At 41.7% G+C, this 19143-nt stretch overlaps 1 protein-coding gene across 26 annotated transcripts in view; it reads right to left on the reverse strand.

Annotated features, from left to right (window-relative positions):
- SLMAP (sarcolemma associated protein) overlaps positions 1–15533 on the reverse strand; it is an 86797-nt gene extending 71264 nt beyond the window's left edge. For 13 of the 26 annotated variants that reach the window (XM_017832398.1, XM_017832402.1, XM_017832403.1 and 10 more), the window contains exon 1: positions 14484–15531. In XM_017832398.1, the coding sequence (XP_017687887.1) occupies positions 14484–14681 (198 nt within the window). In that variant the 5' untranslated portion in view covers positions 14682–15531. Of the gene's footprint in view, positions 1–14483 lie in introns of all 26 variants that reach the window. The other 13 variants (XM_017832422.1, XM_017832416.1, XM_017832397.1 and 10 more) reach the window with 3 other exon arrangements.
- Between the last annotated feature and the right edge of the window lie 3610 nt (positions 15534–19143).

Consider the following 19143-nt stretch of genomic DNA (forward strand, 5'->3'; position numbering starts at 1 on the left):
CAACTGTGTATGATTTACAAACATTTTGCTCAGCAATCCAGAAGCAAGTGTGGCCATGGTGAGTCAATCAATCAGCTGGAACCTCAAAATCACTTAAACTGCAATAGCTTACTGCTTGTATTTTCTCAGATTTATCTGCAGCATGATTTCAACTGAAAATTCAATGTGGATTAGAAGGACTCAGTCTCTAAACCATACAAATAAAAAAGCAAATAAAATTTCAAAAACCAAAAAACTAAACCTCAAAACAAAAAACCCACCAGAACTAAGTCGCAAACTTGATTCAACCAAATAATTAATTTAGTATAGAAAAAACAATTACCATTATTTTTTAAAGAAAACAACTAGAACTTTTGCATTCTGCAAAAGTTTGCATGACTGCATCATGTCAGTTCAAGGATAAAAACATTCATCTCTACTCAGTATCAAATATTATGCAAACTAAACTACTAGATTTCTTCATGAAGCAACACACTCAAAGTATGAAACAAACTATTTTAGCCCTGACAGGAAACATGTAAAGGACATAAATATTTCCAAGCTGCTATTTAAAACATAAACCAAAACTACTGAAGGAGATTCTAACATGCAATGCTCTCATTAGCAAGTCACAATATAACCTTCAAAAATCAAACCTGTTGTAAAAACAGGTGAAGTGGTAAACAATAGGTGTCTCAAATATGGCATAGATAGCACATTCCTCACTAGGAGCAGTCTTATACAAAGTTTTATATAAAAGAGATGAAACTATTTTTCCTAAAATCTTTCACAGAAGATGACCTGTCTTCCAACTCTAAGAGTGGTTCAATTAAAAAAAAAAAAAGTCTGCTCTAGAAATACCTACTTCACTACAAATGAAGCTCCTTCCAGTGACCATTCTTGCATTGCTCGTAACGATGGCTCTTCCAAACATGCTGAGAATATTTTGATAAAACTTAAACAAAGCTGGAAGAAGTAAGCATTTCTTTAAAACTAAATACTCAAACAGCAGAACACAGAAAATCGCCAATAAAAAGCTTTGTTACCTTAAGTGATAACTTCAGCATTTACAATCATTTTTCAACAGTGGAGAACTGCTCTTCAGGCACCTGAGCTCAGTGGCACAATTCAGAAAGGAGAAGTAGTACCAAGTAGTAGCAATACATGTTTCCTGTTTTTCTTTTTTTTTCTTTTTAAAAAAGGGCAACTTGCAGTCTAAAGCATGTAATCAGGGCTTCAACTGCTCTTCAGTTTCAATATTCCCCTTGGCATTGCTTGATCCATTGCAACACTGATCCCCTTGTCTCTACCTCGTCGAATTCCCAGAGTAAACTCCAGTACCTTCACTGCTCATTGTTCTCCTCACCCGACCCTTTATCCCCAGTTCTGCACAGTGCTTTGTGCCTCAGTGCTGACAAGCAGCTCACCTCAACAGTTCTCCCACCAGACCATACAGATGTGCTTCCTGCCCCCCACAGCACCTGAGCACCTGCAGAGCCCCCTTCCACATGGCCACCAGGCTCAAATCAGAGCAACCGACCTCAACAACCGGTTCCTTGTTTTCAGAAGGAATGAGACAGAAAAAAAGCTTCTTCCAGCCTTTCATCACACTTCCCTTTCACCTAATTTTCCTCTCTCCAGTCCCTAAAACCACTTATGTCTGGGTGCTCCATCACCACGTGACACTTACTCCAAAGTCACATGGACAAAAGATAGGAGGAATGCAAGGTGCACTAAGAGGGAACGCTACCACATGCTGTTCTTACCTTGCAGAAAGGGACAGCAGCAAGGGGAAGGTGGCAGCTGGGATTACAGTGACTTCCAGCCTTACAGACTCGAGTGGGGAAGGGCTATGCAAAAACAGACAGGTAACTCTTCATAAAAACTCGGAATTCTTTTCCTCCCAAAGAGTGGAAGGAAGACAGCACCAACATTATAGAGCATAAGGGAGCTGAAGTCTAAGTCTAGCCTAGCTTCAAGAGTGGCCCAAGTGTGAGAGTCAACGTGCAAAGGGCAGGATAGATAAAGGATCAGTTATGCTCAAGGGCTCACCTGACATGTGACAACTGGTTTAGAAATATTCTGTGCACACACAACCTTTTCTGCCACAGATTTCTTCAGTTTTGTCAAATACCTTGCTTAGAATCGGTAATTTGCAGAACATTTTTTCGCCTTCTCAATAGGAAAAATAAAGGAAAACTGAATTCCACATTCTGAAGTATCATATTTTCTAATGGTAATATATGAACATTACAAATGAAATGTAATGTTTATATTACATTTCCACAATCCACAAAGAAACACAATACACAGAGGCACTCGCTGCTACATAGGATTTAGGTCCCAGGAGGATCAGATAAATCAAACAAGAACACCCTACTCTGATGCTGGGGTTCATTGTGCTTTTTTGCTGCCTACTCCATTTCACTCTTCAATTAGCTCTTCAATTAGATTACCTCCCTAATGCTGGTGAGAGCATCTTGCTCTAAAGTGTTATGACCCACATTTTCAGAAACCCGTAATATATCTTGGATTTTGGACATTGGACTGGACACTGCAGAACAAGCTGACAAGATTTTGTTCCATGCTATTTGCTTCAGTGGTTTTGTCAAGGGAACCAGAAAGCACAAAGGAACACAGAAATCCATGGTGAAAAAAGTACCTTTTGAATTGGAACAAACATCTGTCAAAGAATAGAACTGAAACCGAAAAGCATGATTTCTCTCTGAATTGCAGCTCTGAGTTTTGCAGAAAATAGCACAGATTCCATATTCCACCACAGTTTTCATAATGCAATTGCTCATTAGCATTGTGTGCAGCCTTCTTGCTACAGGACATCTTTAACAATTCTTCCCAAACATAATATCAACATATCTGAAAAAACCCCTGTTAACAGTATTTTATAAAGAACAGTCATCCATGTCTATTCTCCAGAATTTGAAGCTCTAATACTTGAAAAAAAACAAAAGACCCAAGTATTTAAATTATAATGTTCTCAAAACTTGTAAGTTTGGCCTCATACACTATTAGCATGTTAAACAAATATGTTAGTTATCATAATTCTGACATTTAAATGATAATACCCTTACTGTGCCTGAAGTGTAGACAGGTATCTAAGTGTTTTACACTTGAAACAAGCTGCATTTAACTGAATTTACCACTTGTGATTATATAAAATAAATATACAAGACATTCCTCCCATCATAATTTTTCCTCAAGCAAGGTCATAGAGCTCTTTCTCAAGGCTTGTTTATCAAAGCAGATAAACTTTCTCCTTCTTAAGATGCCAGCAAACAACACTTATACTTCAAAGGCTGCATTAAAAAGGCAAGCTCTAGTACAGCTCATACTCTTTCAAATGCTCAGAAATACAATGCATCAGGGAAATAAGGAGCTCATCTGCACCAGCCTAAGCTCACACAGCATGTGCATAAACCAAAAAAAACCCTTGTTAAGATGTCAAAAAGGCCCTCAGACCTGCTCACAGACATCACTGAAAAATGTGCACTCCTGGCCAGCTGCATGTACAAATGCAGTGCATCTGACACCCATTTGATTTTGGGGTAATTTATCACTGGTGTTCTCCTCTTTCACTGAAATGGGACATTTCATCAACAGTTATTAAAAGTACTGACAGAAATTCTACTGCTTTAGAATAATTAATCAATAATACCAATAACAACTAATTTAGTACTGAACGAGTGCAGTGAAGTTAAAAAAAAAGACCATGAAAGGAACAATGATGAGGGGGGGGGGAGAAAAACAAAACAAACAACTGGAAGATGCTCCATCCCTGGAAGTGTTCAAGACCAGGCTGGATGGGGCTCTGAGCAACCTGGAAGGTGTCCCTGCCCATGGCTGGGTGTTGGAAGGAAATAATCTTTAAGGTCCCTTCCAACTCAGGCCATTCTATGATTCTGTGATCAGCAGCAGGCTGGTCCCGTCCATTCACTGCATCATCTCCAGCTTTATGGAAAGGAAACACCACAGCAGGAATTATATGGGTCAAAAAATCATAACAGCAAAGAATGTCCACAAGTATAAGCAAGCACTTACTATTTCTTAAATCCTTCTATTGTGTGAAAAGTTTTGTTCTGGATAAGAAAAGTCTCCACTCAGCTTTGCTCACCTGTATAAAAACTGTCTGAGGCAATACTTAAAGCAGAACTGTATAACATACTTGCTAGACTTAATTTGAGGCACAACATCAGCAAGCAGATCCAGTCACTCAAATAATGTTACAAGATTACAGGTACCCTAATATTAGACTCAAAACTACATCTACATAAGAGGTTTTAAAGGATCTTACAAAGCAATTATTTTTGTAAATCTTTTGGAAATACAAAACAGCAATTATAAAAGGAGATGTGTACAACTATGAAACACACCAAAGAGAGGACAAGTTACAGATCTCAAAATAAAGAGCAGTCATCAAGATCCTTTAATATTAGTTTATAAAACTTAGATCGTCATCTAAAATTTATCCAGCAACACTTATCCTGGGAACGCTCAACATAAAGCTGTGTGGGAAAGCAACAAAGGAAAATGAGCACACTTGCATTTGATAACCAGACCAAAAAAACCCTCTTACCTGCACATCTGCATCCAAAATTGTTCAACTGCAGGCACACTTACACTGACCTGTGAAGCAGGCAAAATCCCAGAACGGGGTGACCTGAAGAGCCCTCAGGAATGCAATCTGGATGTCCCAGAGTGGCTCAGAGAAAGTAGGACAGCTGTGCTGGTGCAGTGTTTTGCCAAACTAACCCTTCCCAAGCCCACTGTTGGAACATGGGGTCACAGAATGTCAACTTGCAGCTAAAATGTAGATCTGCATGGAATTTACCAGGAGGCAACATCCTGCAAAGCGACGGCTGTGCAATCCCTGCTGCTCTCGGGCGGTGAGGCAGCACGTGTACACAGACCCCAAAACAAACCAGGAGTTTGGAAAGGCTGTCCTTGTGTGCCCGTGCAATGCATTTGTTCAAGTACAAAAACCTCCAAAACCTCCCTTCTGTTTACATGGAAGTTAAAAGTTAGCCAAACACAGCATACGTACTTTTAACTTCCAAATTAACAGTCAGGTTCATAAACATAACTAAGGATCAGGATGACACTGTGGGCAAAGAGCATCAACAGACTGAGAACATTCACATGCCTTTCTATGGTATAGGTAACGTATTATTAGTATAAATAGCAGTTCTCCCTTTAATCACATAGCAAGCCCTCTGTTCATAGACCAAATCACTGGCCTTCACTGTCACAAACAGTACTTACATACCTACCAAAGCTCTGCTTAAACAGCACAACCAGGAACTTTACCTAATGTCAACTAGCTACAGGGATTCCAAAAACAAATATGCCCCCTCTATGATAATCTGTATTCCTGGCTTTCTCTAACAAGTGTTGGAATATGCAGTCTAGGAAAAGTCCTCAAAGAGGAAGACTGAAAAAAAAAAAATTTCCCCTTTGAGTTCTTAAAAAGGAAGTAGTGGTTGACAGCTACAAGTGAAAGTGTTGTATTATTTCCACCCTTATGGAATTAGGGGTGGAACTAGGAACATTATTATGTCTTTCATTTAGTGCTTCTTTTCCTCCAGAAATTCTTTTAACATTTAGCTGACACATTTTGATGTAACTTTAAGTTACACTATAAAAGAAGTACTCCAGATATTTCATAATACTCACTTCTATCTATACATACACACACTGAAACTTAGAACATAATTTAAGATGAGCAACACAGGCTAACCCACCTAGGAAATATCTCTGACAGTGACCTCAGAAGCTTATTTGCTGGTAGGGGTTCATTTGCACCCAAAATCCTATCCCAAGTCCAAAAGTAACCCGAGCTGCTTAGACCTGCTGTGGAACTGCAGACTGGACTGGATGACCTCCTGAGGTCCACACCAACTTTAGTTCTTCCAACAGTTCATCCATACCATAGAATGTACTTTTCTTGTTCACAGTATTGTAACTGCCCTCAAAGTAGATACCACCCTAACTACTCAATGACTTAGAATTCTAGAATCCACAGAAACAAAAGACACTTCATTACACTTATTCCTTGTCCTTTAAAAATATATGTTAATATTGACATAACCTTAAAAATCCTCTGGTATACAGCAAGAGGAATCCCTGTAATGTTTGCAAGAAAACAACAAGGAGTTGCAATTACCTACAGAGATCGAAGACCTCAAAAAATAACTTGGCTACAGAATGAATTCTTTCACAATCAGATATAAAAAGCAAAGCTTTTTTTTAATAAGGAAGTTAAAAACGCGAAGAATTACAAATAATTCATTACGCCTCCTGAAAGCTTTCAGATCCTTCAAGCACTTGGAAACAGCAGGTGTAAGTGCAAACATCAGCAACACCAGAATAAAATCACAAGTAATACTACAGAAACTGATTTGCAATTCTATTGCCCATAAGTTCAGGCAACTATTACAGCTAACAACAACAACAACAAAATAAAAATGAGAGGATGACAGTTAATTGTACTAGGAGTTACTGGGAAAGGTCATCAGAAATTTAAAAGGCAAAAAGGTAGGCAGGTTAAAAGCCCAGCTTTGCAAAACCAAGAGATCTGACTTCTGGCTTCTAACCTACACAATTAAGCATTACACTTCAAGAAAAGCAATTAAAAAACCAGAAGGCAAGGCATAATGATCAAACTCGGTTGGGGTGCGGTTAAACCTCGTACAGAACATTAACAATATCGCATCAAACACTAAGTTTTAGAAAAACTTATGTTTAAACTTAATCTTGCTCAACTTCCAGAAAAGGAACAACTCTGGAAAAGTGCCAGGTAAGAGCAAAAACTGCCTATCAGATAAGACTAATGGCATATACAAATAGCAGCAGCCAGTACCAAATGTCTTCAAAAGAACTTGCTGTACAAATATCTGGCCCATAACAGAGCTTTTCATCTCGGATTTGAAACATAAGCATTTCTATTCCTTTCTATTTCTTCCTTTAAAAAGGTTATTACTCAATGCAGTTAACAAGCACCCACAGCTTTTGCATCTTAAGCCCTTGCATTAATTTTATTTTTATGGAAGAAATATTACAACTGCAATTACGAAAATATACAGCACTAATAACTTTGTTCTTAGTTTTCTATTCAATAGCCTCTTAACACAAGAATAGAAGGTCACTTGTCTGCTCTTATATGGCTTATATATTATCTGATACCTTGCATGGTTCCTATATTGAACTTCCTGTCAATAATATTTCCAGCATATTTGAATTATTATGTGAAGACTAAAACTGAACAAGATGTTCCTACTGGGGACAAACTTGCTTAAATAGTAGCACAATACTGTCAATATTTTTGTATTTAGTTACAAGTTCTCACTATTTTACACTATTAGGACGTTTGCAATTGAGTCCATCTCACTGCCAATTCTTCAGTCTCTCCCATGGTTGGTTAATGTTATTTTATAAACTAAAAGGTCTACCAATAGCAGCTATTTCCCTCCACTACACACCATAGTTCAACTATCAATACTGAAATGTTCCTTAGTTCTGCAAAGATATTATAAATTCCTCATGCCCTAAACTACCCTTGACTAATCCCAGTACTTTTTATGTTTATTTCTTATGTTAACTTTTTACAAAAGAAAAAAAGGTCAAACTACTGCTAGCAATTTCTGTGTTTTTCCACTCAACTACAGCGTTACTATAGGATTTTGGACTTTCTATTATAAGCCTGCTGGAAGTTCATCATTTATTTATACTTTCTCAGGACTGAAATAAACTAAGACATTGCTCAATCATACAAGTCTGGTACAATACAACACAGAAATTGTATCCAATTAATTATCTGGCTCCACCACAGTGATTTTCCTTCTCATAAAGGAAACTCTTCTGGGCTGCTGGCAGACAGATATGTCTTCTTGCAGGGGATTAAGATGGTACAGTCCAATTTATCTCTCTGCCTGATGTTCTCACTCCTAAAGCAGACTGAAAAAACACTTGTCTATATTCAACCAAAATGTGACAATGCTGCAAAGCTTTCTTCCAACAATTCTGCCACAAGCACATTTCTGGAAAGCAACATTGGGAACGTTAATGCATTGACACAGCAAGATCTAACAAAACTCAGAGCTCTTGGATAATCCAAAACTCTCGGCAAGCGAGCAACGTTAACAGGAAGCAAGTATTGATGTGAGTCAAAAGAAAATCCAGAGACAACAAACAATTGTATAATTTAGCAGCAATAGGCTGTAAAATTGCTGGCTATAGAGATGGAGACAGCATTCTTCCTTCCTTTTCACTGGCCACGTTCCACGAACAATAATCATTTTCACTTTATATTATCTATTAAAAGAAATTACAAAACCCAAAATGCAACAAAACAGCTGAGTCTTCAGCAGCACATTTTGCTGAATTCTAGCTAGATCAGATTCAAATCAACCCAACCAAAGCAGCCCACTGACACAGACACTCCTCACCCACATGGCCCTTACAGCATACATAAATTCAATTACTTTAATTAGATAAATAAGCAACAGAAACTGTTCAAATCCAACAAGAAAAATGAGAAGGCAAAGCCAAATCAAAGTATTCCTCCAACGCAACATAAATCCACCTGCAAATGACCAATGGATTGCTGCAACTAGCACAGGAAAAAGTAAATGTCAAGAACAACTTTGATTATATAAAATAGGAAAGCATTTATAAGCCTGAGACAAGGACCATCCTATTAGAGATCTAAGGAAAACACATTTACTGGCCTTCATGCCTACTAAGTAACCTGATTCATTTGAGGTTTGTAAAATTTCATTGCAAATACAAAAGGGATTTTTGTTTGTTTTTAAAACCTAATCAATGTGTTGGTGTTCCTGGCTCAGGATAGATGCATCATGACTGCAATGGATCAGCTCCAAGAATTACAGTATTAGCTCTGCAGCAGTGGCTCTAGATGGTATCTCTGCAGGGAAATCCTTGTCAGCACTGACTTACCTCTACTATAAATGGCCGCCCGCACTCCTACACCGGGTTCTAAAAGTATGGTGCTGAAGTTTGTCAAAAGTGAGACTCTCTACCCCATAATATTCTTATGATCACATCAGCATAAAATTGGATAGTTCACTCAGGGTGAAAAGCACTTACATAAAAATATTAACAGGTGTATGTAAGGGCTGCCTGACATCACCCTCTTACCAAAAGCATCCACGCACCAGAGTTTCACCTCAGTGCATTCAATGTTTGGAAGATAAAGTGTCTCCACTGCAGACTGTAAGGACACAGCAACATCAAGAGTACCGACAAATAAAACATCTGTTCATCTCTCAAAGGACAACAATCCTAACAGAAAGCTGAAAAGATGCAGTAGAGGAAAAAATAAATAACGGGCATGGTATCTACCAAAATAAATGCTACTGATACGTGAGAAATTAAACATCCCTTGCACAAACCAACACTAAATAGGCCCGAGTATCATAAAGAAATCTCCACTGGAAGCAGCAGGAAAAAAAAATCTCCCACAAAACCCCTGCAACTCTAAATACCATTTTTCATACACCACTTAATTTTTTAAGACAGATTTATTAAAATACTTCTGAATAAATAGGATATCCAGAGATGTTCTATAATTCTTGATATCCACAAAACATTCCATGTAATGTTAAGTCAAAGACATATTTCTTTTTTACACATTCTTTCTTCTTCCTTTCATGATCAATATACTTTTATCCTTAGTACAACACACCACAAAGAGAGATCATCCAGCGTTTCAACTCCTGTTTATTAGTGTATTTCTTGCACTGGTGGTCCAGAATTAGATGCAGTATCCCAGACAGGGTCTAATAAGCTGGAAGGGGTTCTTCCTTTCCACATGCAGACTTCACATTTGTCCTTGTTCAGGTTCCTGTCTGCCCATTCCTCCAGCAAGGTCAGGTCCCTCTGGAGGGCAGCCGTGCCCTTGAGCATATCAACTCACTCCCCATCACACCAACAGATATGGTGTCACCTTCAAACACGACTAAACTTCACTGTGTCCCCCAGGTCATTGATAATAACATTGAACAAGACAACTCATAGCACTGACCCTGTGGCATCCTGCTCGTCACCAACACCCCATCCCATCCCCAAGGTGGAGCCCCATCCCAAACCAGTTCTGTTTTACTGCTCAAGTCGCTCGTACACCCAGACTGCAGTGCCCAAACTCAGACAGGCCACTGTGGGGAAGAGCCAAGAGCCCTGCTAAAGGCAAGGTACAGAGTGTGCCCTGCTCTGTCCTGCCCACAAAATGAGTCACTTTATCACACAGTGCAATTGGACTCAGCAGGCCATGATTTACCCCTGTCAACTCTACACTGACTACTACCAAACCATCTTATTCATGTGCCCAGAAAAGTGTTCCACAACTTGTTCCATGATTTTCCCAGGGACTCAAAGCCAGTCTGTAATTCCCTGGCTGTACCTTTGGGGTGATTGCTTTGAGGTGTTGGGTTTTGGGTTGGTTGGTTGTGTTTGGTTTGTTGGGGTTTGGGATTTTTTGGTTGGTTATTTTGTGGGTTTTTTTGGTTTGTTGTTTGGAAGTTTTTTGTTTGGTGGAGTTTTTTTGGGGGGTGGGGAGGGTTGTTTGTGTTTGTTTTCTTTAAAGAGGGTGCTACCTGCAGGAAGTATTCTGTAACATTTTTATCTCACATATTGTAAGTCTAGAAGCCATAAAGCACAGCCTTCATAAATCTCATTTACTATTATGTGGACTATGGTTTCCAATATACTAGTTAGTGTTTCTGTCATGAAGATACTATGAATGTGCTCAATTCAACTCATATCCACTTTGAATTAAACAAAAGCAGTAGTACTGGATACCATTAACAGAGAAACTTGTGCCTATACATATTTTTTTTAAGTTATGAAAAATGACCAGTTACTTGGAGTCCTTTTGATCTAAGAAAATACTTTATTTTTCACACAGTTTCACAGAGCCTTTGGTAAACTGCAGCAATGAATTCCCTATAAAAGGTAGTTATAATAGCAAGTCACAACAATCTAAGGCACTGAATAATTCCGATTTTTGAAAGCCTGGATATCTGTTGGAAGCTTCACATTTCTTCTAAAAGTTTCTACCACATCTGTCAAAAGTATTTCAGCCTGGGAGAAGTCACATACAAATTCTCCAGGGTCTTCCACTTGCTTATTTTTAAAAATGGAAACAAAACCAAAAAAAAAACCAAAACAACTTTAAGACTATTTCAGTTTAGCAATTTGAAAGAACTTCTTCCTGTATGCAGTGATATAAGCTGAGCAAACAGATTTACATTCTCTGAACTATAGCCCACTTTTCCTTTTGCTTTGATTCACACTTTTGGGAACACTCCATGCTCAGCACAACATCTACTTCCTACATATCTAGTGACTCACTTTTTCAGGCATCTCTACAAAACCCAGATTGATTAACTTGTAATTACTAAAAAAAACGAAATAAAAATTAATTCTAAGCATAATCTTCTAATGTTATCACCGTATGAAAAATTTACAAGAGGTTATTGTGCTCTACCTACAAACAAAAGCAAAAAGAGGCATTTCACTGGTTGTCTGTAAGCACAGAAAAAGTCCAAGTACAGATAATCCCACCACCAACTCCTCCCACCTTCATTTTACACACATTTAAGCTTAGATATTATGTTAAAAATATTTTAAAAAGCAAATCCAAATTTAAATATCTGCTTTTAATTGCTATTTACTGGTGATCCTGAAAACCCATCCTACTTTCATCTTTAATAATGCTGGTGTTACATAGACATTATCTCCTTGGGCACATAACTTTTTCCATGCATAATTGAAGTGCCTTTATACAAAGTAAACATTGACATCTTTCAACTGTAAGTAAAATGTCATCTTCAACTTGGTCTACTCATGTGACATACTTCAAATTATGCCTACCTCTGCCTCAGAAAAAACACTGTGTAGTTTCCTTACCACTGTTTACTGATGCTCCCTCTCTTTGGGTTCTACCCCTCTTCACAGATTATGCCGATAAAATTGTTTACAGACCATGTAGTAAACAGGATCACTCACATGATTCACTAAAATAAACTCCAAATCCTCAGAGAAAAAAAAAAGACTATTGGAGTATAACTGAAAGGCAGCTCAAGAGGCAGCACAGACTGGACTGAGTGACTGGGAATGCCAGAAACTGGTATGGCCAAAGTCCACAACTAATGAAACTGCAGTTCCAGATCATTCACGAACCATTTTGAATTATTCTCTCTGCTACTAAATTAACATTTCAACGTCTTTTATCTTTAAAAAAACCCAGAATTGATAAAAGTCCTACATATAAGCTTCTAAAAAATGTTTACAAATACGGTGACAATTTGTGCAAGTTTAAATTTAGGTCATTGATAGGATAATGACAGTTTCCTAAATGAGATGTGCCTATTAGCAGTTCTGTAAACAATGATAATGTATGTTCCTGCATGTAAATGTTCTGGCATAGTTTTATGTTTTTGTTTGTATTTTGTAAACACCACAGAATTCTTTAAAGTGGTTCTTGTGATTCAGGATCAAGTCTGTATTTATCAATATCTTCCACCTGGCTTTTCATAACAGCATTTGATATCCATTATCTCTAACAATGCATTTACCCCTCTCCTCCAGCTATCTCACAATTTATCATTCAGATACTCTACCAGGTGAAAAACCAGACCATATTGCCAAGAAACATAGACAGAATCTGAAGTTCTCCACACTGCTGTACCAATGCTTTAAAAAACCTTTTACAGCACCACCACATCTAACATGCAACACTCACAGGAATGGATCCCTATCCATGATCCCAAACTCACTCTTCAGCTGACCACTATGGCTACAGATCTCCACCTGGGCAATTTTAGCAGACTCCCATCACATCTTCACATGGAATCTCAAGAACTATCACATATCATCCTCTTACTTCCTACTGCCAAGCTGCTACTTTAAAACAGACAGATAAAATGAATAAGCATATAAATGTTTGACCTATATTAGAAAAGCCAAAGCTAAGTGAAATTTAAAAACAAACCAAAAAACCCACAGCTGATAGTCCTTGAAGCTTGTCTATAAGTCAGCAGACACTCAGTGCTTTGCCAAGTTAACCATCTTAAATATGGTTGGACTATTTGTAAACATAATAGAGCACGGAGGGGGGTGTCTTAAAATCTTTCTTAGTCATGAGAAATGTTAATAAAAAGCTATATGCACAACATTTCTAATTTAAAGACAGTACAATAAATTGGAGCATTTTACTTTGTTGAGTCAAAGGAAATGTTAAAAACTAAGCTTAAACTGAAAGTATTTCAAGCACCTAAGCTTTCAAGAGTCCAAGAATGCACATGACACACACAGCAGAGCCAAAGCAATATGCTTAATGAAACACTTCATACAGATAGCAGTTTGCACAATTACCTGCAGGTAACTTGAAAGCCATGCCATAACCCAGCCTTAAGAAATTAAATGCTTGTCTTGTCCCATCATGCCCAAGGATTGCATAACACGGGAGAGCTAACAATGGAAGGTTTACGAACTTTGACTGCCTTGTACTGCTCCTCATGCTGTGTCATATTACTAAAAAACCTGAATTACAGACCACATTACTCTTAAAATCCAGAGCTATACTGACTGCATTTCATAGAAGGGCACGGTGTGAAGTTAACAATCAGCTGATTTAGGGCACATAAAGTTCTAGGGTGTAACATGAATATGTTCGGAAAAAAATACAGCGCTGAGGAACTGAGGTCTGCACTTTGTTCTTTTCTTGCTGGATATTTAAAATTAACTTGACAGTTATTAAGTAAAACAACTTTACTTGTCCCAGTTCAATCCCTAGTGGACAAAACACGCACTACAGAACCCCTCAATTTCACTTCACAAGATCGCCAGCCTTGGGAGAGGAACAGTGAAGGCAACACAGGATATATTTTAAAACCATTTTCACTATCAACGAGAAAATACACCTTGTATGCCAGTTGTTACACTCCTGCTGCCAGCAACAAAACTTCTAGCAGACCCAAACAAAATACTCTATAAAATTTCCATAGGACAAGTAGGAAGAGTGAGCGTGCCAAGCACAAAGGGGTTTTTTAAATCCATTCTTTGACACTCCTCACAATGAGATTTATTTACATGCTCAAATAAACCGGTAATTTCTCAGCATTTGAACAAATGGTATTACACCATTATATTGATACCAGCCTGTGCCTTCACATTTCTATGACTCACCCGAAAATCACCTACTTCCAGCAACGAATAATACACATGCAAGTTTTTCAGTACTTATCACCATTTTCAACTGTTAGTTTTACATACTTTTAATAATATTTAAAGTTTCTGCTGAGTCAGAAATCACCAACTTACCTGAAAAGTAATCGTTTTAACACAAACCTTACTCCTTCCACGTGCAGCCATATTTATCACCGCAAAACCAGGGTGATCTGCAGCCTAGAGGGACTTGCTGAAGCCAACGTGCAGCTCAGTACGTTTTTAAAGAAAGAAAAACATCTTACCTTGCCTGTCTTGTGATCGAACCAGACAAGAGCATGGTTCCTGGAGAGCACCTTGCAGTCAAACGTGGCGTTGTTCTGGGCTGGCCGGCAGCGAGCCACGGAGCGGCCGATCTTGACGGGCTCGTCCAGGTAGACATGACGCTCCTGAAACGGATGAGAGTTCGGGCGGCAAGTGAAGATGGCCAAGGCTGAAGGCATCGAGGACAGATTGCTGGTTGCCACACCAACCAGAGACGAAGAGAGCCTCTCCTGATGCAGACTGTCCTCCACGATTTTTAATGCACCTCCGCAGCAACTTTATATTAAAGCAGGACAAATATTATCGTATGAGAGGCCTAACAACTCATTGTTTCAGTGTGTAAACTAATCCTGGCAATAATCCAGTGAAAAAGCCCCATTATGTCTTTAATAATATCAGCAGTGGCCCAAGAAAAGTCTAAAATGGACAACTTTCAATCCATCCTCCTCTGGAAGAATAGAAACAAGCATCTGATTCCTTCAGAGAGAAGCAAAGGCCCCTTGAAAGAAGGATATAATGTCTTAAATCCAAGTAGATGAGTCATACAAGTACTTTTGTTTGTAACCTCAACTGCCTTCTTTCCCCTCCCCTTCCGTAAACAACACTGACCAAAAGTCTGACCAATGCAACATGGAAGCAAGGAAAGGTTTAGGGAAGGGGATGAAGGAGAAGAATTAGTGTCCTCTCTCACAGAGTACAGATCGGGAGCTGGAAGGTGAAAACGAAGCCCTCAGTCCACAACAGGGATCTAGCTGCTTCACACGGCAATCTGCATTTCACCATCTTCGTGAATTAAACCACGGCAGAATAGGTGGTCCTCGATTTGGGATGGGGTGCGAGAGATACACTGTTTTCCTCCCCTGCACCAGATAAAGCCGAACTGGTCTACAGCGTCTGGCAGCCGCTCAGATAAGGAACTTGATAAGGCACGGAGAGGGCTCCCAACTCTCCTTCTCCCGGGGACAAACCAGCGCGTGGGAAGGGTCCTCGGGGCCGGCCTGCGAGGTGCGCTGACAGGTCGCTCCCCGGCGGTGGCTCTGGCGGCGGCAGGGCCGGCGTCCGTCCGTCCGTCCGTCCGTCCCTCGGCGGCGGCGGTGCCGGGGCGGGCGGGCAGGGGCTGCCCCGGGCAGTGCCCGCCAGGAGCCCCCGGCGCGGCGGCGGCGGCTCCGCTCAGCCCCTCCGCAGGTGGCTGCGCATGAGGCGGGCCCGCTGCGCACCCCCGCGCTCTCCGCCCGCCCAGCGCCGCTCCGCTGCCCCGGTGGCGGGAGAGGCCTGGCGGCCGGGCCCGGGCGCTCCCGCTCGGTCGCTCCTGCCGCTCAGGCGGCCGCCGACCGCGGGAACTTTCCTCCGACCTGTGGGGCCGAAAACAAACCGGGTCAAGCGCGTCCCGCTCGCTGCGGCCCCGCGCGTCCCCCCAGCCCCGCTTGGCGCGGCCCCGCGGGCGGCTCGGGGCGCGCCCGCTCCCCCCCTTACCTTGCGCGCAGCCGCCGCCATAGCGCCTGGAGCCCTTCCCGGTGTGGCCGCGGCGCCGGGGCCGGGCGGGGCGGGGCCGGGGGCGGGAGGCGTGCGCACCGGCGCGCCCCGCGCATGCGCGCTAAGAGCGGTGAGGCTGCGGCACGCGCCGGCCCCGCCCCGCTCCGGGCGCTGAGATCGGGAGTGTGGGGGGGGGAGCGTGGGGGAAACGGTGGGATGAGCCGGGAAAGGGGAGCGGGAAAAGGGGAGAGGGGCTATTGCTGAAAGGGCACGGCTGGGACGTGTTAGCACGGGGGCAGGAGCTGAGGTGAGTGAGCCCCCCGGCCCCGTGCGGTCGCTTTCCCCTCGCCGTTCTCCTCGGCTGTGCCCTGGCCGGGAGGGAGGGAGCGAGCGGGGCCCGTCAGACCTTGTTTATAAGGGGGAGGGAATGGCCTGGAGTTGTGTCAGAGGAGGCTTATGTTGGATATCAGGGAAAGATTCTTCACCCAGAGTGTGGTTGGGCACTGAACAGGCTCCACTGGGAAGTGGTCACGGCCCCAAAGCTGCCAGAGCTCAAGGAGTGTTTGGACAACGCTCTCGGGCACGTGGTGGGATTCTTGGGGTGTCCTGTGCAGGGGTGAAGGTTGGACTCGATGATCCTTGTGGGGCCCCTCCCAAATCAGGGTATTCTGTGATTCTGTGAAATAAGGGAGCTCTGAGGAGAACCTGGGGTGACACGTTCTCAGCAGAGCTCGCATCAGAGGCTGCAGGAGTCTCCTGGACATCCTCCTGCGTTCCCCTTGCTCTTCTGCTCGTTTTATGATCCCGGGTTGAAATCCCTGGAAGCCGCAGTGTGGTTTGCCGTGTCCCGGGGCGGGAGGAACGCTGGCCGTGTTTACCTTCTCTAGTTGCAGGCTGGTAGCTGGACCAGGGGGAGCTTTGGAGCGGTGGCTGCAGGAACAGGGACAGGACTGGGGTGGGGTCACTGGTGCAGTGTCTTCCCTCAGTAAGTCACGGAGCATCATCTATAATCATATTTATCCCCGTTTTCTAGAAGCCAAGGAAAGATGACTTTGTCAAGGTCGTTGGTGCTGAACGGGCCTCTCTGGTCCGAATTCATTTTTAATTCCGTCATTCCCTGTTGAGCAAACAAGTGGAAATTGTTGGATATAAGATAGATGTTGGGGTCGTGCCAGCGCTATAATTACCCTGTGACAAGGTGTTAGGATTAGGGACATGGGAGGGTTCTCTGATGGCAGAAAGAGCAGACGTGGAGGAGAGGAGTGGAGCAGGGCCAGGCAGCTCAGGGACGAGGGGGAAAGCAGCAGTCGAGGTAAGGCAGTGCTGTGTGTGACACAAGGCACAATGGCTGTGGGTTTAGTTGTAGCACAGTAAAATCTCAGGGCTGTCTTAATTTTTCTCCCTTTCTTTTTGACTGCACTTTGATTTGGGGAAGGGAGATGTGATTTGTTACAGCCTTGTTTTCTTCTAGCAATCCAATGAGAAAAAGACAGCACAACCAGACTGGAGTGTCTGTGTTTGAAGCAAAAAAAATGAAATCCAAAATTAAAGACAAGTCTGATTTTTGAACACAAAAAAAAGTCTGATAGGTGGAAGTTCTAGGACTGTTTATCCATAGTCTTAATTTTCCTGACAGGAGAGAACAAAAAAAATATCTGACACACCACTTCACGGCTTGCATCAGCTTGTTTACAAGATTATACTATTGTGATAAATATAATCCTAATTTACTAATTTTTTAAATAAATTAAAATTCAGTATGGCTGTTGCTTACAGCACACAAGCTTCCATAAGTAATCAAAGGGGAGAAGGAAAAGGATACAAAAAGAGAATGGAGAAAGAGAGAATAAATTAAAGTCCATTAGGAGTTATATTTGAGGGAGAGAGTTGCGAAAGTAAAAGTAATTGAGAGCACTTTGGAATTGCAAAGGTGTAAAAAGTGGGAACAAGGGGTACTACAGGTGTTCGTTCAATGAGTACTGCAGGTGTTATGAAGTGGTTATACAGGTGGAATGAAAAGAATGTTTATGAGATGTGTGTGCTTAATGGGGAAAGGAGTTTGAAAGTAAAATTAGAGATTAAGATCCATTACCATCTATAGGGCCTAAGAGAATAGAGTAAAAATAATTAACTGAGCACTGGATATCTTTTTCTGATGTTCCCTCTGAGTATTTGTAATTTTTAGATATTGTTATTGGGATTCAAATTCCATACTGTATTGTCTGTACAGTGTCTTTCCCAAGCCTTGCTGTGACCAGTGGAACAAACTAATACTCTGAGCATCTGTGTCCTTTAAACTGTAAGCCACTGGCATAGTTGGTATCTTGAACCCTTCTTCATCCCCTGGAGAAATCCCATTTTGACAGTCTCAAGGGGAAAGCAATGGTATGTGCCAGCTGCCTTTCTAGATCTTTTTGGAGCTGCCAAATGCCTCGTGTAACAACCGAGTTACTTTTCATCGAGGCCATTAATCTGAGCCCTCCTCTGCGTGAGTGCCAGCTCTCAGAGGAGCTGGATGGGTGTAGTTATCCCTCACACTTTTTAACTCCTATTTCAAATTGCCTAATGAGTTCAGAATTTGTCAAGGGCTGAGTCATAGACTAAGCTGAAAATACAGAGAGCGGCTGCGTTCTGAAACGAGGATACAAATTACTGTATGAGTGTTTTATGAGGTGTTTGATGCTTACCAGAAAGTGTCCCTCTTAGAACTGTGGGAAGCAACAGGTGGACGAAGAGTTTGGTGTGAAGTGCTCTGCTGTGCTGTGCTCGGGGGGAGGAGGAGGAGGAGGATGTGTCAGCTCCTGCTTCGCTTCTGCAAACCACTGTCACAACCGAAGCAGGCAGAGCACCTCGCAGCCATGTTGGGTAAGGGCAGCAGGATCCCACGGAGGTGTCCGTCCTTTTTCTGGGCAGGAAGTCCATAAAAATGTTATGATAGCCATCATAGCTGAGGGCAGAAACAGCCCTCTCCATAGCCATCTTGGATAAGGGAAGGGAGGGGAGTGGCACATTCGTCCCCTAAAGAGCTGGTGTCTGTGTCAGGAGGACGAAATGCAGCAGAGGGAGTTTATGTGCATACCTGAAAAACATCGGGATTTTGGCTTGAGAGTGTTGAATCTAAATGACTTGATGAAAAATGAGATCTTTTGCTGCAGGAAGCCTGTGGTG

This window comes from Lepidothrix coronata, unplaced genomic scaffold (assembly GCF_001604755.1).
Source record: "Lepidothrix coronata isolate B3197 unplaced genomic scaffold, Lepidothrix_coronata-1.0 Scaffold202, whole genome shotgun sequence".
Classification (NCBI taxonomy): domain Eukaryota; kingdom Metazoa; phylum Chordata; class Aves; order Passeriformes; family Pipridae; genus Lepidothrix; species Lepidothrix coronata.